Source organism: Ornithodoros turicata, chromosome 7 (genome assembly GCF_037126465.1).
Source record: "Ornithodoros turicata isolate Travis chromosome 7, ASM3712646v1, whole genome shotgun sequence".
Lineage (NCBI taxonomy): Eukaryota > Metazoa > Arthropoda > Arachnida > Ixodida > Argasidae > Ornithodoros > Ornithodoros turicata.
Window position 1 is genome coordinate 17799720 of NC_088207.1, and position 13389 is coordinate 17813108.

Here is a 13389-nt window from a genome sequence, read left to right on the forward strand (position 1 = left end):
GTGGTGTTTTTCGGGAGACGACGAGGGTTACCCTGTCGTTGGCTGCGTGTGTGTTGTGTATCTGTGCTATGGATTACCCCTTTCGTACGAACAATGTTATTTTTCCTGGTCTCGGCATCACTGGCGAAAGACGTGAACGGTCTGGATTACCCGCGAGCCCGTGTGAAGTGGGAATAAACGCGTCTGTTGACGATGCCACGTCGAGAAGGCCAGCCCACAAGTCGTAAGTAAGTACGAGCAGCGTTTACTACGACTAATTCGTTTCTCTATTTAAATCACGCTCTGCGCAGATTGATCGTGTTCTTCAATGTTGCAGTATTATGGTAGTGCATTGTTTTTAAAGTCTCGCTGCGTTTCCATGAGTCACGAGGTGCCAGTCGTTGGGAAATACCTTATTTACCATGCATGCCATTGGAGTCACTGGAAGGAGAAGGAAGTGGGAGAGGGCTTTGCTCCCCCTCCCCTTGTTCTTTTACCTTGAGACAGGAATTTGCCTAACACTGTGATATTTTTAAATGGCTCTTTGGAATTTGTGCAAGGGGTTGGCAATGAGAACTAGTGGTGTCTGGTTTCGTCACATCCAGCGATGACTTTTGTCGGAAAGAGCATAACGCGTGAGAACAAACAGTTGGTAAAGGTGTGCCGTTCGGCGAATCGTGTCAAAAGCTGCGGTCGGGAAAAATAATGGTCGGAATGCGTTCGCTGTTCGCCAGACGTGGTTATATAGCGATCGCGCCTGATTTCGATACGCGCTTCCTGTGCGCAGCTGTTTTTGTATTCCAACCGCGAGGGGGGTTTTATTTCACATATTGAGCCGTGTACCACTTCTGGCGTATGCAGCCGACGGCAAGCGATTCTTGAGCAATCGGTGGAGGCTTCCGATAGGAATGAAATTCTGTTCATCGTTTCGTTTTATGCGCTTAGTAGGACAAAAAGGAAAAGAAAAAAACTTACGCAATTCCGACGATTGCACCAGTAATACGCCAGAGCAGAGATCACGTTTTTTTTTGTTTGTTTGTTTACCGTGGCCGTTTCCAAAGTTTTGGCACAGCGATCTTCGTTCTCTGGCACTGCAATTTTTTTTTTTATTGGCTCATTCCCCCTTTTATTTGTGTGTTACCTGTACGTGATAAAAGCTAAATATAAATAAACACTGTCTTTCCCTGTTCTGTATCTATTTCTACTGCTTCATCAATCTTGTTCTAAGTTCAGTGTCCTCGATACCGCGACTGGCGCGAATTAAATTTGTGGACAGCCGGGTAGCCCAGGTTGTTCGGGTACAAACAGTGAACCCACAGATTTGAGGCAAAATTAATTGATTGGTTTCAGCAGTTTGCAAAACAGTCCTCTGTTGCAACTCGGATGCCGGCTGGTAATGCTTGTGTCACACAGAAGCAGCATGTGCATTTTTAAATAAATCCATATTGTAAACTATCGGAATTAACTAAATTAAAAACTCAACTATTAAAAAGTGCCGTTGCTCAGTTCGGTTGGTGTAGGCACCTGGCAAAGTGTTAAAATTTTCATAGAAATTATGTAGTATTTTCTAGCAGTCTTTTCTCTTTTTTTTTTTTTTACACAAACAAGCAAAAGTGTACATACATACAGCTTTGTACGGGCTGTGTTGTTTGTGATGAGATAATATGTCGGTCGGCACATTATATGCGGCAGCGAAAGAACGTGTGCGGTACGATTTCCATGCAGCCCAGCAATTCAGTTTCAATTCAGCTTATTAACACCCAAAAATCCCTGTAGAGGGCGTTCAACGCGTTCAAGTGCAAGCACTCAAGAACTGTATAAATCAATATGTTGCCTAACATATCTTTTATACGCAATTATTTTCCTGTTAGCTATATCTTACATTGATTATTACATTTGCATACACATTGATCGAGCAGTGGTCAGCTTTAGCAAAACCAGCAAGCAAAGCCACAGTAACCTTCAGGTTGATGAACCATGCATGCACGACTCTCAGTCTCCGGTCATTACTGGTGGCGCACTCTTGAAACAGAAGTTCACCGAACAGCATGCTCTTAGCCAACCATAATCCCGAATGACAACGTTCTGCCACCTGATTTGTTGAAAACGGGAGGCGTATGCTTTTTTTTTTTTGTGACACTTATGCAGTTACGTTAATTGTCACAGAAAGGCATACACCCCGTGCTTTCCACAAGTGAAGGGTGATCACAGCGTCACTCTGTACAGTACAGGGCCTCAAGAGTGTGTGTCATGTAATATAGAACATTGCCGTTCAGAAGAAGACCCACATTTAACAGTGCTTGACTCCTGACGCCTGCATACATTTGTGCGAAGTCCTCTTAAAGTAGCACAGAAGTCATTTTTAACACCCAGTTTTCTTCCTATAAAACTGTTAAGTAGGCCAGTAAGATGCACCATGCGAAGTAATTTACACCACAGAGTCATAATTATCGCAGAAATTGAATTTAAAATACGCCGCAAAAAGCGACCGTGCGCAACGGTGGTGAAGAGCAGTACCAGCCTGTGATCTGCCTGGAACCTCGCGCTGACGCTATAAGGAGAACGCTCGCTGATTGGCCTGGAGAAATGTTGTCTGCTACTCCGCTGTCGTCTGCTACTCCGCTGTTCGGGGTTCTGATAAAGCCTTTCTCCTTACTCGGTAATGCTTCGGCCGCTCCTTCTGTCCCCAATTCTCCGGGAAAACTGGCAAAACAGGTTTACGGCGGCAAAGGGACAAGGCGCTGACCCCCACTGACCGGCAAATCAGAACGAGTCTCCTTATGCCGTCATCGGTGACGTGCCATCATACCTCCTCATCCTCGTTATAGCTGGAGTGGCGAGTTGAGGGTGAAGGCGCGGAGCTACGTTTATGTGAGTTTTTTTCTGGGAAACAAATTACACAGATCAAAACCTTTCGCGCTATTCGGTATAATGACACACACACTTTCATCAGATGTCTTAATTTGAAATTTTTTTGGATGGCCCTCTGTACTCCTTTAAAAATTTGACCTGAACTCCCGTTCATGTGGGTTCCTTTACATGCATACGAACGTACGTAGTACTGTTTGACCTAGCTGCCAGTGTTCGCCAGTGTTGCAATCGCCTTCGAAGAAGCTGTCATCTCACAGTGGCAACAAAAAGTGTGGAGTCTGTGTAGAGGCGGTGAAAAGGAGTGACGTCACATTTTCCTCTACATGGCAGGTGATTGTTTCCAAACATCCCCCCGTGACGCATGTTCTACGTTGTATTTCACCTGCTGTCTGTTCTGCTGCCATGTCAGTATCTGGAAGGGGCTGCCAAGTTTTCCAGAGACAATTAACTGGAATATATGTCAGTGAAGTAGACTAGACAGTCAGGAGGTAGACAGCTCAACTGAGGGATCACGCGAGTTGCTAGGAAATGATTAAAGTTTCCTCATTAATTTACACAAAGCTTCAGAATTCTTGCGATGAAACGTATTCCTTCTGCTGTTCCACGTGCAGATTGACGCATATTTTCAGGAAGAAAACAATCATGAGGGAGACAGAAGGGTCATGATGTTGCTAGGCAGCACATTGTCTTTGAAATTTTGAGCAGTAACCTGACTCGGGACAGTAATGCATCCAGAAAGCGAAATCCAGCAGAAAGCCTAAAAACAAAACACTTAACAGGAGTGGAGAGGACAACACAAGCACAGCTGTCCAGCCATTTACCGAACAAGATTTTGCGAGACATTTATACGCACGTAAGAGGGTGATGTGACTGTCAGTTTGCAGATAGTCTGGACGTAAACGATAGCAACACAAATAGTATCAAATAGTGTCAGATGCTTCCTTATGGTGCTCACAGTCACCCTACCAAATACAGTCAACCCTCGATTTATGAACGTTTGATTTATGAATTCCCTCGTTTTATGAACACGAGCACGGGGAACCAAACTTTTTCCATTCATTTTTCCCTCGTTTTATGAACCTCGATATTCGAATAATGAACGGAATTTCTGGGAACCAACTAGGAGTTGCCCAGCGTTTTTGCCCTCAATTTACGAACGGATCGTTCCGATGTCAACAGAAACCTTCAAAGGGATAATTCCGTGGTCTTATGAATGACGCCTGGACGGACAAAACGTTTTCCAGGTATTGCACCCTCGGTTCTTAACCCCTCGAAATCCGAACAACAAATGGGTTTTCCGGGGTCGCACATGGTGCGACCAAGTGTTCCTGACCTCAGTTGATGAATAAGGTGGTCGCTGTCACCCGGAGATTAATAAACGGAGGTTAAAAATCCCGGAGGAAATCCGAGACCAGTCCAGTGCGAATGTGGTGACATCTCTTATTTCCAAGGCTGACAAGGCGGAAGACATGGTCCAAAGCAAAATTAAACAGTTTAGTATTGCATAATAAACAGAGTGTGAATGCGCTAACGTCTGTTCTTTGTGAGATTGATACAGCAGAAGGCATGGTCAAAAGCAAAATTACACAATATATGGCATTATAAACACAATCCCAACTCCGAAATACTGTTGCATTTGCTCGATAGTACTCAGTTAACTGAATTTTCGATTTATGAATCCCTCGATTTATGAACGATTTTTCGGGGAACCGAGGGTGTTCATAAATCGAGGGTTGACTGTATTTCAGCGTCCATGTCGTGTGTAGTAAATAAGCAAGCAGTCATCTGTAAATGTAATGTACAACGTCCAGTAAAAGCGCTCAATGATTCATATTTTGCTCAGCTTTGTCAACGCCACCTATATACAGAAGGCCTGCTTATTACCTCCTCTCCCTCCTTCGCCACGTGGACATATGTGAGTCAGAATTCGTCTGCTACCGCGATTCACCGTTCCGCGAATTCAAGAACCCGCAGATGATTGCAGCTCGCCTGGAACCTGCAGACCTAAATATTTCGACAAAAAGTGCCTTATGCCTTCCAGAAAATCAGTTTTGAGAAAGATCGAGACCGTTTTGCGCTTTATTTTCAAGTTTTTCCCATTTAGTACGCGGGGACGTTCAATCACAACTCGCAGACGACGGTGGTTCTCCTCCGTGGCCACGACCGCTGAAAGCACGTTCGTGATTGGCTACGACCGTTGAAAACACGATCCGGATTGGCCGACTCTTGATTGTTACGTCACGTCGACGAGTGCGCAGTCTTTCTGTATCCATCTGGTGTTGGCTTTGTGCACCGTTTTTCTCTTTGCTCATTATGCTCGAAAGGAGTTGCGGGTGCGCTGAGGAGTAAGCTTCCCTTCACCAACTGAGTCCCATTAAAATTTTGTTCTAGATCTACCGAACGGTCCACATACGAGAAGCTTTGTGCACAGTGCCAGTGTTTGGTGCCACCTAGTGGAGATAAACGGTGGCCCATAAAACAGTATAATTAATATAAAAATAATATACTATAACTATAACTATACTATAACTATAATAACTATAAAAATAATTTGCATGCATTCTATCGTTTTATGCACCTGAGGAGAAACATAGCAAAAAAAAACACATTCCACGATGGTCGAGAAACTGACTTCGGTGATCCTGTAACAGAATTTTTTAGCTGGAGCCTCTCTTTTTTTTTTTGCGTTGTCATGACATCACTGTTAGCAATTTCCAGTTTCTGTTCCGCCAAGCAATCGAGCTACTGATTCCAGATGCAACTTGCTGATTACATTTTACTGTGTCGTTAGGTTGCCCTCAGTTGCATCTGCCTCGATCACGTCTGCTTTGTGGCGTCTGCCAAGGAACCCGGAACAGAACCCGGGTGTGAATTTGCTGCTCATTTTTCTTGTTTATCTAAAAAAAGCTCTGATGTTCTTCTGGGTGTAATTTGCATCTCTGGCAAATTTTGCAAATTTGGCATCTGCACGTAACTCGCAGTCGAATACAACTGAAATCTCAAAGTCAGTTTACAGATCGAGGATCTGTAAACTGACTATGTATGTCCCTTTAACCCCAATGTCAATGTCCCTTTAACCCCCATGGCAAGCTTCCGTCCCTGATATTCTCTGCGTTTCTGCCACCTCTTGTTGAGCACACAACATTGGACACCGAGCAGCACATTACATCCTCACAGAGGAATGTGCCAATGTTAACCTGTGTTTTAACGTGTTGTGTTACCTCGTAAACGCGCAGCACGTTGAAGAGAAATGCCATGCTTACGCATAAAAAGGTGAGGGAGATGGGCACGTTGGAAAGTTCTCTTTTTGTGAAAAATGGTAAACCAGTGTCCAAGTACAGAAAATTTTCTGGACACACTGCCATTTCACATCTTCATATGTACCGTAATTTCACGCGTATTAGCCGCGGCTTATGCGCGATTTTTTTTTCTCACGGGCGCTCTGCGGCTTATCCACCGGTGCGGCTTATCTGATGACTGTTTTTTCCCGGTATTTTCCCCATACGCCGATTTTAACGAAAGGGCCGACAGTGTCTCTGGAACAGCACTGCCCTGCCGATGCACGAACAGTGCGTAACAGGGACGGGTCCACACTCGAGTAGATCGATCTTCCTGGTGCATCCCCCCAAGCAGCTTTAATGAATGTTGTGACAGTGATTCACGTCTTCTGGAAGATCACTGACCCCTCAATCCACGAAAAACGCCCAACAAGGGCACAATTCGATCTTGGTAGAACTCTAGAACTGACCTCCTCTGTTGTACACTATGCCGATCCCGGAGTATGGACCCCAGGGTTTATGTCCTTCTCTGTGGTCTCCTTTGTCGCACAAATCAGTCGTCTCGTATTACCCGCGGCTTATCTGCCAGAAAATTTTCAAAACGTCCCTAAAAACACGTCCTGCTGCTTATCTGCGGTGCGGCTTATACGTGTGAAATTACGGTAACTGCTTGCATTGCATATGGTCTCTTCGTGTTCCCAGTTAACGATTGTCGAGAGCTCCATCTTTTTTGAAAATCTTGACACACGTTGGCTGAGACACCATGTAGAAGAACGAGAGGCTTCACATTTGTACTCCTGTTACACAAGTGCTCTGAACCATGGTTGAGTTCAACTGTGGTTGACTCTCAGCCAAGCTCACAGACAGCGGTCGAGGAGAGATACTGTTGTGCATTGCTCTCACCAGTTCTAATCTGGCCTGAAACCATGCTGAGGGTTTATTCTGAGGCACGATGCTTCATCTTCTGTTGTTAGCTGGCAGTGAAGAAAAAGGAAAACCTCGTTGACCTCAGATTGCACTGCAAAAGATTCTTGCTACCTTGGATGGTGGCAAACGGCCAATCAGGAACTTGTCCCAGCTTAGCTGGGGAGATTGAGAAACAAAAAATGAAGAGGCGAGGAAGGAAGCCTTGAATAAGAAATGGAGCATGATACTTTTTCTCGTTTCTCTTTGGCAGCCTTGGCTTTGTCTGGATGTCTTTGATGATGGCGGGTTTCCTCTTTATTGCTTTCTACCTGCAGTATAACAGTGGCGTAACAACCGTGCCTCTGCTTTTGTGTGTTCCTTTGGTGCTTTATGGTTGGAGGTCTTTGCCACACCTTTTACTCTTTATTTTTATTTACATGTAGACAATAAATCTTTTTTTAGTTATTATGGTTTGCGTTACCTCTTCCAGCTTTACTCGGCTGTAGTAGGCATAGATCATTTTTAATGGTTAGAAGAAAAAAATATGTACAACTACCCTAAAGCTCGTAATGTTTGTGCATCCCTAATTTTAACGAATCGAGAATTCGGCAAAATTTAGGAGAACGCAAATATTTTGAGCAAGAGCTAACCCTTCAAAAGTTTCACCCAAAGTTTCAACCCAAAGAAATTTAGTTTCGTGTACAGTCGTGCAGGTTGCTAATATGCATTTGAACTACTTCGCAGCACAAGCGTGCACAATAATGCTTTTATCAAATGCTGTGTGGGCAATCTCAGGTGTACACGAAGTCAAGCCCGGAGTACCAGGTGTTATACTGGGTGTCATGCACAGGTTATGCAACAAAATTAAACGTGCTAAGGTACTTGCGCACAGTGATTGCAAGGTGCACTCTCACTTCAGTTTTTTTTTCTATTTTGTGCACTTTCTCTTTTGGCCGAAGAAACAAACACACACACGCACACACAAATCATACCTCTCACACTGCAACTTCGCAGTTAAACCAATATTTTCAAAGATAGCTAATGAGTTTTACCTAATTAATTGATTAGGCGCAACAAAAAAATACTGGCGACTAGGATACATGCTCATAACGCTCGGTTGATTCCATTCGTGCCGAGCGCTCTGTCTTTTCTAAATTAATCTATTCTAATCTCGCTAACTTAGCCCTAAGTATAAGAGAAATAAACAAATAAATCACGGTGCACGTTGATTGGGACACCCTGAGTAGTGGGATATCGTAAGCACAATTGTTTTATAACACAGCCTTTTTTGAACCTACCGCATATTTTCTGCGACATGCACGTGGACAGTGGCGTTGCATACATCTATGCTTTGCACTGATTTCATGTCAGTGCATTTGTAGCATCTCATGTCGTACACAAGCTTCTACCTCAGTGCCTACCGTTTACATTCGACGTGACAAGCCCGTACACATTCATTAGCACTCACATTATGCACTGCAGTCAACGTGAGACAGCATACACTAGCGACCCCCGTTTCTCCTTGCATGGAAGATTAGGGGAAGCTTGGTGCTGACCATCCGTTTTTTTATCAGGAAGGCGTCCGAGATAAAAGTGTAGAGAGTCATGTCGCACTGCACTTTGGCTAGCGAGAGGCCACACACCACATTTACTTTGTGATTATAATTTTTTGCTTGCGCGTGCGATGACGACACAGACTGTTTACGCCGCCATGGTAATTTGGAGTGCACTTGGACTCTCGTAAGCCGTTAGCAGAGATTAATGGACGCTTACCAGTGCCTCATGCGTTCCAAATGGAGAAGAGGCAATGTGTGCCGTTCTTCAAGAAGAGGTTCCCACTGAGGTGTTGAGATGTCTTGTGACAGTGTGCGTGCCATTGTGTAATCTGTGTGCTCGTCGTGGAACACGTTTGGTGGTCAACGTGTGAGGAAAAGCTGTGTCGCAATCATTGTTGATGAACTATAAGTCGCTGTAAGGAAAAGGTTGAGATGGAATTATTGGCATTCCTCCTCAAGGTCTAGTAAAGTATTAGATGTGAAAATGCGCAAAGTGTCACAGATTACTTGAAATTAAGTTGGTGAGGGTCAAGATACTCGGTGTCCAGCTCCACCTTCGAATTCATACTACTCTGCTTTAGCGCTGATGGCAGTTTCTTACGGAATTGCTCCGGTTCTTCCTTTTTCTTTTTTTAAGCCTCTGCCTTAAATTTCAAGATCTGCCAGTTGGTGGCCTCTGTTAAACTAATCCAGTGTACAGTGTGTGGCAGTTAGTCATTATGCACGTAATGAAAGCCCTGCACACTTATGATTCTGGAGCTCTGCATAGCTAGAAATAAAGGTCGGTGATGTGTAGAAGGGACCATAAAAGGTCAGACCAAGGAGTGTGAGAGTTACTTAAAGTGACTGTGCCCAATGCAACAATGGCAACGAACGTACTGGGATTTGCAACAGTGTCAGCGTTTTGTGGCAGCAGAAGTACTACAAAGCTCTAACTGTTGTTTTTGTGTTGCGCCACTCGGAGTTCTTTGAACTGTGTTTTTTTTTCTTCTTACTTTAGTTGCGATTTTTTTTACAAATGGTACTTTTTGTTTCACAGCAGTTGTTTGTTTTACAAATTTCAGTTTTACAATTTGCATCATGCATACTGCCCACACGTTTGAGTTTAAGAATTACGAAGAGTTTGTGGAACATTCAAGACCTACGAAATGTGTGATTCTTATAAGCGTCCCGCCGTGTAGGGAACAAATGCCGTCGACCCACCATTTATCCGGATCTTGCCATTCCAGGCGAAAACGTCCGGATAGTGCGGGACCCGGATAAAGGAAACTTAAGAGGGGATGGGTTATCGCTTGTCAAAAAAGCATGTGTTTGTTTTGAAGGACACAAGGAACTGTCCACCATCACTCGTGTAGAATGACTGGAGGCCATTCAGCTCCTGTAAACCACTATCTATGTCATTAACTGTGTATTCACACGAGCGACCTCCTAACGGAAGATTCTAGTGGAAGAAAAAGTGAAAACACTGCTCACAGAGACGAAGTTCCGTCCCGTGTTACGTTGAGCATTCACACGATGCGGAATATCGGGGAGTGGTGTACTACGCACTTAGCATACGACTCCGTCAACGTCTTTCCCGTCGTCTGCTACGGAATATCTTGTGTCTGCAACGCAGGATATTTCCCACGGGTAACAGTGTACGTGAACACTGGACGTTCTATGACTTTTTTGTAGCGTCTCCCGCTTCTGCGGCGAATGTCGCTCGCGTGAATACACGGTAACTTGAGAAACACTATTCTTTCGCTTAAAGAATGCTAAAGCCGTTTTCTGTACACTTTGTGCATCCTCAAGTGCCACATCACTGGATTCCCCACTTCTGGATCCGGAATCTTCATGTGTGTGCTTAATTTCTTCTTGCACACTGGAGAGTTGCTTGCCGTGGTAATTGGTAATCTTCAGTGCTTTCGCTGACAAAGAGCATGCATGGCTGAAGGCGTCATTGAAAGCTTTAGAATAGTCTTTCCTAACGGCGTCAAATGGCTGAACTGGTCAACGGGAAAGGGGAAATATTTCGAGAATGTTGCCCTCTCTTGATGAAATGTACACTGCCTCTGTCTCAATATCGGACACAGGTGTGGCACACTTTGTGCCACAAAAGCAAACAAAAAGACCCGCCAGGGGTCCCCTAATCCATCCATTCAACCATCCATATAAGTGAAGGCAGTTGTTGGGTATCTTCCTCCGCGGTTCCTGGAAATCCTTTTCTGGATCTGCAATCTGAAACCCGGATAAGTGAAGGCAAAGGCCCAGGTTTCTTGCCTGGATAGTGTGGGATCTGGATAAGTGAAGTCCGGATAAATGGGGGTCAGCTGTATTTTGTAAAGTGAGGGTGCAGGTGATGTCCTTGTGCTGCTTATGAAACATTGACATGCTAACGCCCTCCCTGTCGTTGGACTGTTTGACCCAAAATGTGACTGAGGTCTGGTTCGTAAGCAGTGTACCGTGCTTTACGGCAGTAAAAATGACATTTGATTCAAATTTAGTTGTATTTCAGTGAAGTGTACCTAAAAATAATTTCTCTACGCGCAGGCTGAAAGCGCTGTGGGCTACAACAGAGGCATCACGCGTTGTCCCGTCCTGGTGAACCAGAGATGAGCAGCCTGTCGGTGGACGGCAGACCTCTCAACATCCAGGACATGCCCTTTCGACCGCTCGAGGGCACGACTGATGTGGCAACCAGACCACCTCAACGATGCAATCCACTTCCCACCGTTTCGGAACCTTGCTTTGTCCAGCCTTTGTTACATCCGAGGGATTCTCGCCCCTCTCATGGGCCAGTCAATCATGTGGCCAAACGCAAGATCTCTGTCGTCCACGGCCCCCTCGTGCCCCCTCCCCCCAACGCTACACTGCACGGTGTGGCACCTTCGCGGATGAACCTCTCTGGGAAAGCGGAGCAGCTGCCCAGTATTACAAATGCAACACAGGGACTAGAAGCCTTCACGAGGAGGATAGGTACTGGGAGCAGTAGTGTCATCTGCTCAACAGAAGCCAAAGATGGAGAAAGGCACGATGAGCAAGACAGGCTCTCCTTCGTCGAGACCATACTGGGGAGTCAGAGTACGGACATTAACATGCCAAGTTCCATCTATGGCACCCAGGTTGCGAGCGTTGAGCGCAAGTTACAGGGATTGGTTTTGGGTGGAGCTGCGGCGGCGAGGGAGAGCGTAGTGGTTAACGTGCAGGAGCGGACGCTGCCGCCGCAGGACGACTCTGCAAAGGTCTGTGAGGCACCGGTGAAGAACGAGCCTGGTGAGGTGCTACAAAAGCCCAAGATCACCAGTCCTCAAATCCTGGAGCAGCACATCAGCAAGATCATTTCGCAGAACGCTGCCATTGTGGAGACATTGGATCCGCTATGGGCCAAGCGCTACATGCGCCACAGCAGTGGCACAGGGTTTCCGTGCAGCGAGTCCAACAGCAGGCAGAATGGGGCTCTCCGCTCGAGGAAGTTCAGCATGGACCCAAGCTGTCTGTCGCGCTCCAAGCTGCAGTCTGCGCTGATGGGTGCCGCTAAGGATCGCAGAAAAACTTCAGAGGGTCACCTAGGAGTGGACCTTGCTAGGACAACACCAGGGAGACACCCTGGTCCTGCTGTTGCTTCTAGCAGCAAGGAAGTGCTCACGAGGTGCAATGTGCCGACAGTAGTGATAACCACGGACGACTCGGATGCACAGAGCTCCAGTGACGACATGGCTTCCCAGAACCCGGAGGGCAGCATAATTAAGGACCTGCTGCTAAAGAGACGAAGTTCGAAATTCTACCAGGGTGTGGTGAGTGGTGGTGAAGGTTCTGACCATCATTTTGCTGAGGAACCAATGCATACATGTCCACGATGCAAGATCAGCTTCCGCAGTCGGGACACACTGGATGTCCACTGCCAACATTACTGTAAGGGTGAAGTGCCCCTGGCCTGCCCTCCTCCGTGGAGTCCCGAGGACGTGTCACCACGAAAGTTGCTGCCGACGCCCGCCTCCAATCCGCCCCCGAAGAAGCGCAAGATTTCGGAACCTGTGCTGTCTCTCAGTAAAGACCCCCCTTTGGTACCCAAGAGGGCAGCTGATGACATGCTTACGGATACAGCCCGCTTTGTTTCTCGTGCTTCGGTGTTGCGTTGCAGTGAGACAGCTCGCCCACTCGAGGTGCACGTCAGACCTCAGACTGAAAGGGTTGAACAGAAGTCCACCGCCTCATCCACGACCACCTCGCTTCAAATGATACCTTCGTACGTGTGCGCCCCTGCTACCAGCTCAGACGCACTGAGACGTCCAAACACACTAGCATTGCAACCGGCAAGTCTAGTTGGGTCGACGCTAGTGAGCCCCGAAACCCCGCGCCCAAAGAAGCAGTGCCTTCAGCTGTACATCAACGGACATGCTTACACTTACCTCGGTCTCAAGTGCTCCACACGGTCCACGTACTGTTGCATATACCGCCCGCAGCCGATGTATGTGCCGCAGGATGCAAATCCCAAGCTGTCCATGTACTCCAACTGGAGAGTGGTACCTGCCCCGCCTCCAGTGCCAGGTGTGAAGCCCGAGACATTGCTCTCTCTCTATGACTCTCGCCAGTGGTTGCACGAGGGGAAGCAACACAATGCAGTGAGCACATGCAGCTCTGCTTCTTTGGTGACCCATTCCAGCTACTGGCTGTACAGGAGTCGAGACAAGACAGCCAGCTCTTCTGAATCTTCAGAGTCCTCCGAAAGTGATAGCTCACGGAAGGTAAGCCTTCAAACTGGGAAGTGTCCCCGGGGCACCTATACGTATGACGCATGCACATCCCACTTTTTCAGAGTC

The 13389-nt window shown here is 46.4% G+C and overlaps 1 protein-coding gene across 2 annotated transcripts in view; it reads left to right on the forward strand.

Annotated features, from left to right (window-relative positions):
- The window catches only part of LOC135400263 (uncharacterized), a 37046-nt gene continuing 23657 nt past the window's right edge, over positions 1 to 13389 (forward strand). Inside the window, exons 1-2 of one of the 2 annotated variants that reach the window (XM_064632044.1) lie at positions 1 to 227; positions 11120 to 13314. In XM_064632044.1, the coding sequence (XP_064488114.1) occupies positions 11182 to 13314 (2133 nt within the window). In that variant the 5' untranslated portion in view covers positions 1 to 227; positions 11120 to 11181. Of the gene's footprint in view, positions 228 to 8649; positions 8901 to 11119; positions 13315 to 13389 lie in introns of those variants that run through there. The other variant, XM_064632045.1, reaches the window with a different exon arrangement.